The sequence below is a fragment of the Xyrauchen texanus genome, chromosome 32 (genome assembly GCF_025860055.1).
Source record: "Xyrauchen texanus isolate HMW12.3.18 chromosome 32, RBS_HiC_50CHRs, whole genome shotgun sequence".
NCBI lineage: Eukaryota > Metazoa > Chordata > Actinopteri > Cypriniformes > Catostomidae > Xyrauchen > Xyrauchen texanus.
The window spans coordinates 5,931,451-5,947,980 of record NC_068307.1 but is presented as its reverse complement, the minus strand read 5'-3'; the positions used below and the strand labels follow the sequence as shown (position 1 = coordinate 5,947,980).

Sequence of the window (16,530 nt, the reverse complement as noted above, 5' to 3'; positions counted from 1 at the left end):
AAATTTTATGCAGGGCCCCGGTACCTATGGGCCCCTAGAACAGTTACCACCTTTCACCCCACTAGCTACGGCCCTGGTCCTTGGCACCAGATTTTTCCTCACGTTAAGTCTCAAGCTAGAATAGCACAGCAACCAACCTTTCAGCCCATCCATAATTGTCCAAAAGTCAATTAGCCAAAGACCCTTCAAACATGCCACATTTGGTGAGTTTTCACTATAGAGACAAAAGGATATAGCTGATCAAAATAACTTGGAATAATGATAGGGCAGAGAAGTTGATTAAAGAGTTTCTTTTACATGGCTGGACTAGCTGAATTGCTGTTATATGCAGTATGATGGCCGATGATGTCCCAGAATAAGGGTAATGCATTTTGTCCAAATGTCTGGGTAATTACAATACCAGAGGCCACTGAACACTACAGCCAAATAAGTCAGTCTAAACCAAAATACATTGATCAGGAAGGAGCTCAATAATAAGGCCTTGACAAATTCGTCTAGGTGTTTATTGTAGACAACACAAGAGCGCCATCTCCAGGATGAATTTATTTTCTGAGGTGATAATCCTCTGCTGCCATTAGCCAATTTCTTTAATCACATACATATCTGTTTTTAATTGCCTGTTGAGTATTTATCAAAGAAAATCAAAGAAATGTTAAGACACTTTTATTGTATTTGGAACACACACAAATGTAAGGCTCAACAAAAAGGCTTAAGAACATTCCTCTTATTCAAACAATTGACTCAAAATCAAAATGTTACAAAAACCATAATTGTATTACATTGTCTAATATAATTAGGAGTTCATTCTGTGTGCATTTCTGCCTTTCAGGGAAGGCAATAGATTGTATAGTTATCTTCTATTTTGGATAAAATCACTACCCTACAACTATACAATCAACTACCTCACACTGTGCAAGCATAATAAAGAAGAACTGATGCTATTATGTACAGATTATATTCATTTTTAACCATTCAAAAGCACAAAAGTCTTGCTTGTCAATAAAGTACTGTCATAATGCCATCAGTTTGATATTAAATTCCAGGAAATGTAGGACGAAACTTGGTAGCTCCGTTTTCACTTTGAGAAAGACAGTAGGCTGTATAGTTATCTCCCAGTGTGGGTGTGACCCTAAAACTATACAACCTACTACCTCATCCCACTGTGCAAATGTCAGCGTCTTTCCACATGTAAATGAAGTAATGTAAATGGATAGTGGCAGGAATACCGATATTCATGTTTTTTGATGTCCAGTTTGTCCTCCATTTCAGGATTCTCGCCACTGCATGTACCATGTTTCTAAATGCACAGTCTGTGGACAGGAAAAAAGGTTAGTGAATTAAGTTGCATCTTGTCCTATAGTCACCTGACAAAAATAAAGCGACAGTTCAAAACACTAAATCAAATTAGGAACCATTTTTATTATGTAAACTAGACAGAACGACCCCAAATAGGCATCTATGGGAATACAAAATGCTTCCTCGAACTGCAGCAGTCACCCTGGGTATTGCAGCATAATGGAGGGGCTGGCCAAGTCACTGGCACCCTCTCGACACTGAAAGCCATGTTGACATGGTGTGTGACTTGGCTGTGTACTAACATCTCAGTCTAGGTTAAATGCTGCCACATTCAGACTTCGGCCCAGTTTGGCTCTATACTGGAAGTCGTCTGGAAAGAGGGAACCATGGCAGTTAAAGCCTTGCTGTTTTGTTTGCAGCCATCTTATTAGTAGCTTCAGGGTAGGTAGGGCTGGGTGATTTTTTTGATTGATTCGAATTGCTGTTTTTTGACACATTTTGTATCATTTTTTTGGCATACAAATATTATCAAACGCTATAGTTAGATACATTGCCAATCAACCAAAGGCTGAATAAGGAAGAGAAAACATTTTCATAGCACTTATTACCCCAATCTGATCACCTGCACATGTGTGCATGCTTCAAATGAGCATAACATAGGTTATCAACATAGAGACTGATTTAAAGCTGAAAATAGTTCCAGTGCAACTGTACAGTGTGATTGTAGCTCGAATTCATCCATCATGCATGTGTACACCGGCTTAATCAGACCATAACTGACCATGGCATTGTACGCATGTTGATGAAAGGGGTCACCTTTCTTTTTCTTAAATACGCATAATAAAGCATCAGTTGTGTGACAGTTATGGGTGATTCTGGCCACAAAGCCAGAGCCCTTCTACCAAGGGGAGCCTGCTAGCGCAGCATAATGCTGCGGTCCCGTAGACATTATATGGGCAGAACTGTCTTAAAGCGCTAGTTGACCGTTACACTCTCTCCTATGATAGAGCCACGGAGGTTGTTATCTCATTAAATAAAAGAATCTCTGACAGTGCTTCCCTGTCAGTGATAAAATGGAGGAAGGAGCTCTTAGCGTTATTTTATGTACAAAACAAGCCCAGATGGGACTTGTGATAGAATTTAAAGTGTTTTCTAGCCTATGTAAGGCGCATGGTTAATTTAAAGTGGTGCTTGATGCTGATGTTACTGCCCTGACGCGAATCATGATTGCAGCTTCATGATTGCTGTAGGAAAGCGGACAGCCAAAGTCTACCGGCAGATTCATATTGTGGAGGATGAGAGTTTAAGAGATGTAATGTCCAATGCAACCGATATGGAGACAAGTTCTTTCAATTAGTCAAACTCCCACATAGACTTTGGGAAACCTTTCACAACCAGACTGTCACCAGTGGTGGCTAGATTGTCGCAATCAATTATTTTTGGTCACATTTGTGACCATTTAAGTCGCAGTCTGGAGCCCTGTAATAATGCATTTAATTTATTATTAAGGTCGCTTTACAAAATGAACAACACAAATGTATCAGTATCACAATAAATGACAGTAATACAACAATACTATATATATCAATTTCCAATAAAAAGCCTTCCACAACATAACCAAGAATACAATTCAAGTCATAATTGGTTATACAAATGGAATGCAAACATATCTTCTCAACTATATATATATAATGTTTATTAAAGACATTTTTTTGGCTTTCTATCTCATTTCTGAAGAGCAATCTAAATTGGGAAAATTGGTGATTTGGCTGCTAAAAACAGCCATTTGGCTCATTAATGTTTCAGTTTAGGAGCCAATGGCTACCAAGTAATTTTTTTGTCTGGAGCCCTGCATTCTAATTATTAATAAATTATATTGCAACATATTGTTTTGTTTTATTCCTAAGATGGAAATAAATACATTTTGAAAATAAAAGTATAGTGTCAAATTTAAACACTTTCAAAATCATGATAAACTACAAAAATTATGCAATTAATCACAATTAAAAAAAAATCTTGACTGACAGCATTAATAATAATAATTCAATCGCAGCCTTTAGTGGTTTAATAAGCAACTTAAACCAAATAGCAAACTGCTTATCCAGAAGTGAAAAGCTATTGTTAAAATGGGCTTCACTTCAAAATAAAAGCTCTATTTAACATGATGTGTGAAATTGAAGAAGTTGACAGAAATATCTCACTATTATGTAGTTAAATATAATATTCAATGTAGTAGTAATATTATATCAATGATAATTGCATTATATTTAAGCAATATCTTAAGCAAGAGTGCATTTGTACTGAATAAAAACTTTTATCAATGATTTCAAAGTACAAAAATTGCTCAGTTTTCATTTGATTTTAATAGTTTTTTAATTATAAAAAGTATCAAACTTTAAAAAACGAAATTGATAAAAAATATGGAAAACAGCGAATTTGAGAAAGAAAAAAAGCTGTCAGAGCCCCATTGCTGAACATCTGGGTTATATTAAATAAATCATGTTTTAATTAATTGACCCTATGTTGACAACTTCCTAAGTGGTGCACTTAAGTTTTTTTTATGCATTTTTCTTGCACAACTGTTTTCTATAATGAACAGGGTAGAACTCTGTTTTCTCTTACTAGGTTGCCTTGCGTTCTAATAATGATCATGTAACTTGAATCATATGGAGGTCATTTTTAGTTAAATACATAAAAAAAATTAAAAATTGACAATGAACCATGAATCGAACCCAAGTTAGGAAAAAAATGAATACAATTTGATCATATCGCCAAGCCCTACTTCTAGTCATATATTCTTTTCTTTTTTATTATTATTTGAATACAAATGTTTAGTACAAGTTGGTTTTTACTTTTTCTGAGGCAATGCGTTTCAGAGTTCATAATTTATGACGGGAAGGCTTTCAGGTTAAAACAGTATTAACGCCCCATCTCTAACTCATACCACATGTGGGCCATAACTGTAATAGTAGTCAATACAATATAGTGACATCACACTAGGCAGCTGAATATTGCAAAGAGAAAAATGGATGAAGGCTATTCCGCAACATCAACAAGAAACGGGATCTAGTCCAAACAAGTGAATGAACAATTCCAAGGCAGTGGCAGTAAAACCATTACATTTGCTCACTTGGCAAGACAAGTCCAACTAAAATTCAGTCCATTCTGCATGTTTTCCAATCATTCATTTGTGAAAAGGGCACAGTTATGAGGTCACCATGGATAAGCCTGCCAGTGAATGTTATCCACTACGCAAAAGTGCAAAGCAGTGGGAAAATAAAATGCCAATGAATTAGAATCTGTGTATCATTCATTCATTTCATACGTGGTACTAAACCGAATATCAAAAAATATCAAACCTAAAACTAACTTTACCCCGCTCTGGGAGTGTAGGTGTGAGGGACTTGCTCATCATGGAAATTATGCTAAAGGAAGTTCATGAATGCTCGTCTCTCAAAAGCTCGACCAGTGAACTTAAAATCAGCATTTACACATAGCCTTCACATTTGTTCGATAACAAAAGGTACACAAACCTGCCATGTATATGAGTAGCTAATGGTTACCCATATTCCCATTCAAAATGATGACGTCAGAATCATCGGAGCTTGAAATTACTACTCTTCACTTCCATGTAAATACTTTTGTCATATATTAAATGTAACAATATCTTCCAATTTATTTGTTATTATCATTATTATTATTTATCATTTATTATTTAAATGTTGTAGCTCTTAGAATTCACTGGCATGAATGCTTATCTGTCTTGGATGCACCCTACGTTATGTCTGTATATTCCCTGAACTGCATCTTGCTATGTTCATTGCACTGCAATATGTACAAATTTAAATAAACCAAATCTTTCAATACTCTTTGATGATTTCTCATTTCAAAAACGCATGACACACTGATGTCAATTTAAAACGCTTATATAAAGCAATCAAACTATAGCTGCCTTATGCTGAGTTTACACCACGATTTTAGGCCAGATTTGCACTCGCCAACAGTTTTGTGGAGATCGCCGACCAAAGGCCGAAATCATAGACCAATCAGAGCTCACTCCCGTGAGAGACGAACGCAATGTATGAGTTATCAAAGACGCGATTTGAGAAGCGCAGATGCGTCGTCGATGTCAACAAGATATCTAGAATGTTAAATATCTGGACCCGTCTGCGATTCCAAATCATGCAATGTGAAATATGTTTATATATAACTGCAGCGTTGACCTACAGGGAAGTTTCAGTGGGAGGAGTCCTGATGTACCTGCAACAGAGCATCAACTAGCCTAAGTGGACCGAAGAAATGGAGGAAAATGATTGGAACATTGGCAGGAGCACCAGTGCCTATTTGAGGTTTCCTCTGAACTGCACCACAACCGGTTGGAGAAAGAAAAGATTTGGAGAAAAATTGCCAATTCTCTTGGACAGACAGGTGAGCAAATAATTAGATTTTACAGTAGGAGGTACTTTTTCATATTGTAACCAATAAAATATATGTTGCCTTTAGGCGATTAAAAACAAACATCATATTCTGAAATGCACAACATACGATCATGCATTTGTTTTCATATCTCATATCACTTCTTTCGTGTACTCTGTTGTGAAACATAATTTGGAGTCTAGGCAGAGTCGCCGGGGATTCGTCAATAGTGAAATGTTTTGTAATGTGTAGTTTTGTAACCCTGTAGTCGATTCCTCGTGTAATTTGAAAACCCGACAAGACAGACAGTTGTGTAATATGAATGGTACCACAATCCGACATCTTTGAAAGTTTTGTAGTGTGTAGGAGGCATTAGACTAATTATTAGGACAACAGGTTTCCCGACTGCAAGTCCACTGTTATGGTGCGTTCAGACCAGAGGCGTCGAGAGCGTCAAATCGACTGGAAGTCATTCATTTTCTATGACAGCCAGTGTCTCTCGAGTCTTGGGCAGTGTGGGCGTCAGAGGAAAGTTCAAGTGCTGCCAACAAGTCTAGAGAGCACAACAGTGTAAACTTTGGTTCCCACCAAACAATAGTTCCGAAGACAAAATGGAGAAACTGATTATTGCCGTGGCGGGTTTTTCCGTAATATTTGATCTGTCCCTGTTTGCTTACAGGGATATAAATAAAAAAACGATGCGTGGACAAAGGTGTCTGAAATTGTTGGTGTGCCAGGGGAGTTGATGAAGTGGATATTATGGTTTATATAATAGTATATAATAATATTTCATGAGGATATACGCTACTTGTGATATGTCGTCATGTCTGGATGTTTTGCGGCCCCTTTAAATATAGTTCACAAAACCAAGCACTCTCAACGAACGTTGCCACCTATTTCCAATACGTCAGAGCGTCCACGAATTTTAAATAGCGTTGTTGGCAGGGCAGCCAGAGCGAATTTTGACACTCTCTCCACCTCTGGTCTGAATGCATGGTTATGCGGTACATGACTTGTAAATTCAGGACTGTCCCCAGTTTAAAGTGACATCTGGTCACCTTAACTGTGAATGCCATACCTGCACTGCATGGCACCACTTCTAAATGAATAAAACAAGTTGTGTGGCACGACTAAGGATTACTGTGAAAGACATTTTGCATCCAGAGTGAGGGATTAATCTTAATAAACATCTTAATAAATGTGTGTGTGCTCTTATCAATTGCTTCGTGGCAATGATTGTCCCAATGTTGAATCGCATGAAGACAAAACCTTGTCTGTATTCAGTGCACATGTTACAGTTATGTGTAGGCACTGTGTCTGACTATTTGATGAGAGAGATAGCTCGGCTGCAATAAACGTGGCGAGTTTTGGAGAATAAATGGTAAAGAATTTAATATTAACGGAGACTAATTCATCTGAACAATTAAACAGCAGAGAACTTTTATTCTGACTCACAGCTTTGAGGAAGATGATGGTTCAGGTTGAACAATCAGAAGGGGAGTTTCAGGTCCACCCATATGTGGGAATCAAATATTCAAGCCATATATTAGTGAAATCAAATAATCAAAAAGCACAATGTCCTGTGGCTATTTTTCCAATGTCCTATTTTTAACTTGAGCATTAAATCGAAATGATGAAAAACAAGTAATTGTTTTGTTTTTTAATGAATAATGAAATGTCATTTTTAATTTTTCCAATTATTAATTTCTAATTGAATTCTTAATTGAATATTAATTGAATGATACACTGATTAATTAGGTGTGCCAGTATTTAAAAAAAAAAAAAAAATTACACTCATTGCTGGCTATTTACATGGTTGGCTTCCATAACAACCATATCAGGATAACAATATGGAAAACGTTTTCGTTAAAACACTGTTAAATACACACGTTACTTTGACAGCAAATGCTATGGTTTGTCCATGATTCGTGACATAAAAACAGTGTGAGAATTTATCACTTGCAGTCTGGCATGGATGCACTTAAATGACCCTGTAAATAAATGCTGCAGAAAAACAAATGGCTAATAGATTGTCTCTATAAACCAGATTTGCATCTGAAATGACACTGCTTATGGACTAATAATATGTTACACGAACTTGCCTGATTTACCAGATTTAAGACACGTGGTCTGTAAGTAACTGTAACAACTCGTTTTACTATTGAACGAGCCAAGATGTCTTAAAATAATCTACATATTCCTGAACTCAAATTCACATCGAGATTCCTAATCCAAATGTATCAGGTTTAAGTAAGATTCTGCTCCACAACGACGTTATTTTACGCAGAGGACACTTTTAAATGCGGTCAATCAAAGCTTTTACTTTCCCTTATAATAGTGGACTACAGTCTCTTAGTTTGTCCCCTCAAACTATTTGTGGGTTGCTCAAATTTCCCTCGCTTGACTCACAAAAATGGCGGTCTCCTGTGGCTTTAGGGCTTGCCTGTTAAAACATTTTTCCACGACTAAAATTACCCCCAGAACAAGTCGAAATCACACGGCGAATTTTGCCATGCACGACACTATAATATTTATTCAGAAGACCGCATGTGAAACGTAGCAGCTATGTACATATTGACATGCTAAGAGAAGCTAGTTCACACATTGGTCTTAAATAATGCAGTGCCAGTGAGCGACAGAAACTTCTTAGAAAGTTCACCTGATTTAGGTAAAACGCGCAATTAACCCGACGCTGTTTCAATGGTTATGTGAGAAGAATGATTTAAACACACACGCGCTTTCATACCTTCACTGTGTCCTCAACGGAAGCTGAAGGCTAATAGCTAAATAATGACGAGCACGAGACTGTCCTCTGACTCAAAGACCCGGATGAGCGCTCTCTCTATTTAAAGGGACAGTACACCCCAAAATGAAAAGTCTCTTATCATTTACTCACCCTCATGCCATCCCAGATGTGTATGACTTTTTTCTTCTGCAGAACACATACAACATTTTTAAGAAGAATATCTCAGCTCTGTAGGTCCATACAATGCAAGTGAATGGTGGCCAGAACATTGAAGCGCCAAAAAGCACATAAAGGCAGCATAAATGTAAACCATATGACTCCAGCAGTTAAATCTATATCTATATTTTCTATACTGAAATTAAAACCATCATGCTTTTACCATAGGTGAGAGTGTAACGATTAACTAGCGTGTTACGATGGTACGTTACCTTTTGCCGATCCCAAACAAATGAATGGGGAGAGCTGTAAACTGACTACCTAAAAAAAATTCATCCATGAATTACTTTATAAAACAGAAATTTTATCGTAGTAAACCCCACACATAGTTCATTCTAAAAGGATTGTTTAGTGTAAAACATGTTGAAGATTGGTGGAGTGGTGGTCAGTTCATTAAGTGATGAGCTCTTTCCTCACAAAAACGTGAAGCAGCTCCTCCATAGACATCCATTAAAAAAGAACAGCATTTTGTCTCCTTGCCCTTCCTATTTTAGGCTAAGCTTGGCTCCAGTTCAGACAGGCTCTGTCTATATCTTTATCAAATCAATTTCCTTTATTGTCACTCAACCATACACACAAGTGCAACAGCGGGTGAAAATCTTGGGGTTACTGTGTATTTTTATTTGTATACAGTGTTATTTTATTTTGTGTATAATGTATACTGTATATTATATTGTGTTGGGAAGCTTTAGAAGCATTATGATAGGTGGGGGTGAGAAATAAATCAATATTTAATCATATCACCACCTACTGGTGACACCCAGTAGGTGGTGAGATGCCCAAAGAATGCGAATCGCCTAAAACAAAAGAAGAAGAATGTGAAAGTGAAAGTGGAGATTTATAGTAAAAAAAGGACTTTAATATTAATTTGTTTCTCACCCACATATATCATATCGCTTCTGAAGATATAGATTTAACCACTGGAGTCAAATGGATTACTTTTATGCTGCCTTTGTTGTCTTTGTATTTTTTGGAGCTTCAAAGTTCTGGCTGCCATTCACTTGCATTGTATGGACCACTATGGACCAAATTCAAAGTGATTTACATTAGCCTATAGGAATACCCCTGGAGCAAACAGAAGTTAGCTGTGCATCTATTCTTTTTTAAAACTGCTGTATAGCCTAACACAAGGTGGCGTTGTTTATCTATATATATTCTTGCTTGAAGCTAGAAAAAGATTAGGCCTACCTTATGATGATGGTAAAATGCTGCTTATAATATCAATGATATCTCTACCCAATAAAGTGTTTGAAAACATTCTCATTGTTAATACAACCAATTAGCTTTCACTGAGCAGAGTCATGAACAAAACGTATTTGGTCACAGTTTTCGATGTTGGAACTAAAAAAAAATAAAAAGAATCAAAATGATTTTAATGTCAGTCATTTACATTACATTTACATTTACATTTAGCAGATGCGTTTATCCAAAGCAACTTACAAATGAGGAACATCGCATGAACGTTTTTAATACAAAAGCCAGCAGCATCTGCAGTTTCACTCTGCCAAGTTTCAGTACAGAAGCTAGAGCAGAAAGAAGAAACAGACAAAGAAAGAAAGGATTATTTATTTATTTGTTTGTTTTAATAAACCCTGCACTGGAAACTCAATGTTGTCATTACCGGGAGGGGAAAAAATCAATTTGTCATTATTAAACATGACTTGAAATGTTAAGTTTTGGGCACATAACTTAGATACAGAAGTGTAAAAACTATATAATCAAGCTGGTGCTATAGGAGGGAGCTAAACAAAGAATCTGCTTACAAACAGCTGTTTTGTGTGATGTCACCATTAGGGTAATCTGTGTCCCCTTTGTTCAGATTAGACCTTTTTATTAAATGATTTATCTAGAATCAGTTATAATCTTCCATATTCATGATGTTATTGTATGACCTCAAGTTGAATCCGTTCCATTAAAATGATGAAGTCGAAACAACAACATTTAAATAGCAAATCTGTGTTAAATCTAATAGCATGTAGTTGCCTTTGTTAACCCTTATATTGTGTTCCTGTCAAAACTGACTGATTCACTTTGTTTTCTTTTTTCTTTTTTTCTGAAAACTGCCGTTTATTTCATTTAGTTGGAATAAAATGCCATGACTTTGTTCACACAGGGCATCTGAACACACACATTTATTTATTTAGATACATTTTATAAAATTGCATTAATTTCACATTGTTACTTACACCTGCGGTGTTCCCGGTCTTAAGTTACCAGCCATTGGAAATAAATGGACTAGACTGCAAAATACAGAAATATTAAGTGTTCAGAGAAGAGCATATCTGGATATATGTTTGCACACTCAAAAACTTCAGGCATGTGTGCGTGCTCACACACGTGCGCACAAACACACACACACACACACACACACACACACACACACACACACAGACACACACAACATGTGTTGAGAGGAATATTTTAAGATCTATTTATCATATTACAATATGTTGTGTTTGGGCTTGTTTGAATTGTGATAGTCTGCTGTAAGTTACGATATGTCATTGTCTTTGTTTTACGTTTCGGGAAGTAATAAGGAAAAATGTGACAAAAATACGCTCCTGTTAATTATATTTATGTGTGTCAGTGGGAATTTAATACACTAATACTCACTACAGTTTGGCTTCTTTTTTTGCATTTTACCTTTTCAACGATATATAACAAACACATGGCTATCTCATCTTTTTTGTGTTTTAACCAACTCAGAATATAATTGCTGTGACAACAAATTTGCTAATTATGAGAACAAAACAGTTCTGATTTGTCAGCAAATTAAAAAGCATTATTTAAGAATTGGTAGGATCAGCTTTATGCATCGTAAAGTCCAGATTCTAAGCTTTAAATGGACACATATTTGGTTTAGATCAAGCAAGTAGTTTTTAATATTTTGCATAATTATTATTATTTAAAACAAAATTCTGCAGGGAGCGCCCCTCGCTATTCCGGTATAAGCTCAGTTCAATGAATCCTTCTATCAATACAAAAAAAATCTAATACAATTTAAATTAAATAATTACTAAACTAAGATAACAAAAATATAATATATAATGCTATATCTTGTGATAATATATGCAATATGAGAGATTTATTCAAATTCTTTGTAGGCTGGTCATTTTTGACCGGGAACACAAAAGGTGTTATCACAAACGAACACAACACACAGGTTAAATAGTTGTTTATTCTATGTGATCACCAAGTTAAGTGAACTTAATTACACAAGTTTTGAAGACACCATTACTTGATTCAATTGAGGGAACAAGTTTACTCAATGTGCTGAGTTGAGTCCAATTTTTGGGGCTTTTTGTGTGCTATAGGCTTTTTTTTCACCACTGCTTTATACCTGGCATTGACTTAGTCTAATAACAAAAGACCATAAATGTAGAGCACATGCTGTTATTTCACACCTTCCTCTTAATATTCATCCAGATGCTACAGTATATGCAATAACTAAAAACAAGGTGTATACATTTTAACAATAGTTTGAAGTCTTATTTACTGCAATTGAGGCTTGTTTTACTATGTCAAAATCTGTTGAACTGACACGAGTATATATATATATATCATATAAGGATGTATAAGAATATAAAACACCGTTTATCACACTTTGCTGGATTTATGCATAGAAAATGATGACCTAGTAGCACACAAGGCTTGAAACACTATGCCCTTCTGTGCAACTTGAGTTTGTCTATTGCTCTTCTGGCAATAATTATGTCTGCTGGGCAGCTCCAGAACAGGCAGTGTGAATAGATCAAGACAAAGAGCCTGCATTTCTGCTTCAGATATGCAAACTATACTTGTAGAAATGAATATGTAATCTTGATTTATTCAAAGATTCAATTGGTAACACTTCTATAGAACTGTCAACATTACACCATTAACTCCCCTCCAATGGTTAAACTCTTCCAAGGGCCAAATGTTATTTAAGAAATAATAACCAGGAACACAGAGTTGCAAATATACAAGATGTTTAATGAAACTTAGAAGCAAATGTGAAAAAGTATGTTAATAAGAAAGTATGCAAAAAGATAAAATGTTGCAGAATGTTTTTTTTTTTAAAAGATTCAAATGAAAATGTAATAAATAAAAAATATATAGTGCTTTTGAAAATCCACAGTAGTCAGTCTACAGAAATCAGAAAGCATTTTCCACAGACATGAATAACATATATTCTGTTGGCAACAGTATATTTACTTACAAAGACTATGTGAGCACTTTAGTTGACAAATGAGGTCAAACGTTGAATTCTAAACACTACGGTGTTATATACAGTATTAAAACACCACATCACATTTAAACACCTTCATCCGTATGTCTTCCTATTTTTTTCTTCCAAGTTTATTTAATGAATGAGCTTAGTTACAAATAATTATAATAAAAGGCAGAGAGCATTTAGCAAAAGCCTATATATATGGCAGTAGTTTGCTTTAAGCTGGAATTGTAACGAAACATTCTCAAATGTAATTTTCAAATTGTGATCGATAATGCTGCGCTATATCTAATGTAAACTGCATTGCATTATGAAAGAAATCATTCCATTTTCCTCTTCTGCACCTTTTCAATTGCAAAGGAAAGAACGAGCAAATCTGGCAATTTGCTTAATTCAATAAAGCATTAAAAAGATCATAAAATGAGACTTGTTGCACAGTGTTATTATTTGGTTGGTCAAAACAAATGTACACATTTAACAATCTATCTTTCTATTCAAACAGTATTATAAGACAGAATTTACTGTATATTTCACGAGAAACCTCGATTCATCTGAACCAAACAAAAGCAATAATAAATAAATGATATATTTTTCAATAAATAATTTCATTAGTTGAATAGTGTAACAAAAATAGAAACAAAATATTAAGTACAAATTAGAAAAATAACTTAACAGAACATTGTGGCACACACATGTATGGCAGTGAATATGTTTTCTGTAAAAACAATAAAATAAAATAAAGTGTAACCTGTATTAACTAATATTAAAGACTTGTTAAAATACATGATTTAAATAGGCAATCAGGACCAAGATAGCCCTGAAAAAAGGAAACAATCATAAAAAAAAACGACTAAACCTGTTAAGGCATGCCTTTTATTTGTATATTTCTACCTTTTCCCTTTCTTTTGTATTTCGTCCTTCAAAATTCACTCCAGAGGTCAGTTTCCAGATCCAGTGTCTCACTGTCTTGGTAAATTGATCATGGTATGTGGGAACCGTGACAGGTCAATTCCAGCTCTTCCATTGCTTTTGTCCTCATATCATTGAGGACTGGCATCATTACTTCTTTTAGAGTCTTATAGATTATCTGCCCATTCTCTGAATCAGAGGTAATCTGGATAAGATAAAACAGATGATCAGAATCAGTTTTGGTTTAATTCCACAAAACTTTAGGTTTTATACAATTAGCACAGGGATACTCAAAATGCAGCCCCATGTATTTTGACCACAATATATAATTTAACTCAAAACAACTCGCTTTTGGTGCCACCCTGTGGACATTTTACCCCCAAGCAGCACGTGATCATACGTTCAACAACACTTCCAGCTTCATCCAATGGGGGCAGTGTTTTACATTTTGGTGAGCACAGACCAATTTCAGACAATTGATGATTTTTTAACTTGACTGTTGCCAGTTCACAATGAGATCAGTCTGTGAGGATACACAACCCAGGAACATGTGATCATGGATGGCAAAATTAAGTGGCCATTGTAGGTACATTTCGCCAACAAGCTTGTAGAGGGGTCTTCTGTCAAGAGATTGTATTGCTCCTTTCCGCAGTGCCTTTCCAGGTGGCAAAAATACCATTTGGAATTTGCTCTAGATGTTATCCCATTATAATCAACGAAACATTTCATGGGAGGGTTACTACACATTATAAAATCAATTGAAAATCAAGTATGACCAGGTCGTTTTTGTTCATTGGCCCCTTTGGTCTCCCCACATTTTCTAAAAGTGATCCCCGAGCTAGGAAATTTGAGTATCCCTGCTTTAGTCTGAAGCTATGCCTTTTTTGTTGCCATGACCTACCCAAGTAAATGCTTTGATTGTACGCTCAAGAAAGGCATTTTCAACCTCCTCTGGTACTTTAAGCAAATGAGCAGCACAGTCAAGAACACAAAGAAGGGTTTGCTTTAGTCCCTAAATAACATAAGACACAATCAATCACAAAGAAAGATGTTTCAGCATATACTATCCATTAAATACACTGTCTAATCATTTTGCATTTGTAATGTAAAGTACTCTTTAAGGCACAGTTTTGACTGTAGTTTGGTACCTCATCCAGTGAATTCAGAGCATGTTGGGGATTGAATCTATCTTCAGCCAAAGTCTCCACATACTCTTTTGTGATGACTGGCTCTTTCAGTTGTTCTAGCCAAGACCACATGAGTGTGGAGAGCACAACAGCATCTCTCTCTGTGCACAATCTCTCCCATGCACCTTCATGGGAGTTCAGCTCTGTCTGAGATGCAAAAGCATTCAAGTGTTTATTACAGGAGGTTACCCAGTAAATATCAGAGGTTTTGTTGCAAATCAAAAGCATAACATTCTATATGAATTTTAGAAGAAGTGTTTAATTTCTGAGCCACTAGCCTCACCAAACGGAATTGCAAAAATAATCGCGGTTTTCTAACGGTTTAACAATCAGACAGGCCAGCCACAAACTCACGCCATTGGTTCGAGTCAATGTTGATGTGTCAGGCTGGGTATAGTTCACCCAAAAATGAAAACTATCTCTTTATTTATTCACCCTCATGCCATCCCAAATGTGTGTGACTTCCTTTCTTCTGCTGAACACAAATATCTCATCTCTGTATGTCCATACAATGCAAGTGAATGGTGTCCAGAAATTAGTATGGACATACAGAGCTGAAATATTGTTCTAAAACTCTTCATTTGTGTTCTGCAGAAGAAAGAAAGTCTGGGATGGCATGAGGGTGATTAAATGGGTGAGTAAAAGATGAGAGAATAAAAATGTTTGGTTTCCTTTAACTAGTGCTGTTGATTTAACGTGTTAATTCAGTGCAATTAATTATATAAAAATAAAGAGTTAAAAACATTAACGGTATTAATCATTATCCACAGACCATATTAAGGAATATTCCAATCATCAGAACAATTCAAGCCTAAAGCAACCTAAACACAGTGACATTTATATACAAATACACTCACTGACCACTTACAGGAACTCCTGTATATCTACATATTCATGCAATTATCGACTCAGTCAATGGTATGGCAGAAGTGCAAAGCATAAAATCTTGCAAATACAGGTCATGAGCTTCAGTTAATGTTCACATTAACCATCAAAATGGGGAAAAAATTTGATCTCATTGATTTAGACCATGGCATGATTGATGGTGTCAGACGGGCTGGTTTGAGTATTTCTGTAACTGCTGATCTCCTGGGATTTTCATGCACAACAGTCTCTAGAGTTTACTCCGAATGGTTCCAAAAACAAAAATTCAGTGAGCGGCAGTTCTGTGGATGGAAAAGCCTTGTTGATGCGAGAGGTCAATGGAGAATAGCCAGACTGGTTCAAGCTGACAGAAAGGCTTCGGTAACTCGGATAACCACTCTGTACAATTGTAGTGAGTAGAATAGCATCTCAGAATGTACAACATGTCAAACCTTGAGGCGGATGGGCTATAAAAGCAGAAGAACACATCAGGCACTTTATCAGGACCATAGTGTTCCTAATAAAGTGCTCAGTGAGTGTATATTGCATTTATAATATGTTTATTATTTCTACTATATTTACAATTATTGAAATATAATTATTAAATCATTATACAGGTATATTTAATTATTAAATCATTATACAGGTATATTTAATTATTACAATGCATCCGGAAAGTATTCACA

The 16,530-nt window shown here is 35.8% G+C and overlaps 1 protein-coding gene across 2 annotated transcripts in view; it reads right to left on the bottom strand.

The window, feature by feature from the left end:
• Positions 1–12,696: 12,696 nt before the first annotated feature.
• LOC127626166 (protein tyrosine phosphatase domain-containing protein 1-like) overlaps positions 12,697–16,530 on the bottom strand; it is a 30,781-nt gene continuing 26,947 nt past the window's right edge. For both annotated transcript variants that reach the window (XM_052101761.1, XM_052101760.1), the window contains 3 exons: positions 14,942–15,127; positions 14,695–14,805; positions 12,697–13,998 (listed from right to left, as the gene is read on the bottom strand). In XM_052101761.1, the coding sequence (XP_051957721.1) occupies positions 13,864–13,998; positions 14,695–14,805; positions 14,942–15,127 (432 nt within the window). In that variant the 3' untranslated portion in view covers positions 12,697–13,863. The remainder of the gene's footprint in view (positions 13,999–14,694; positions 14,806–14,941; positions 15,128–16,530) is intronic.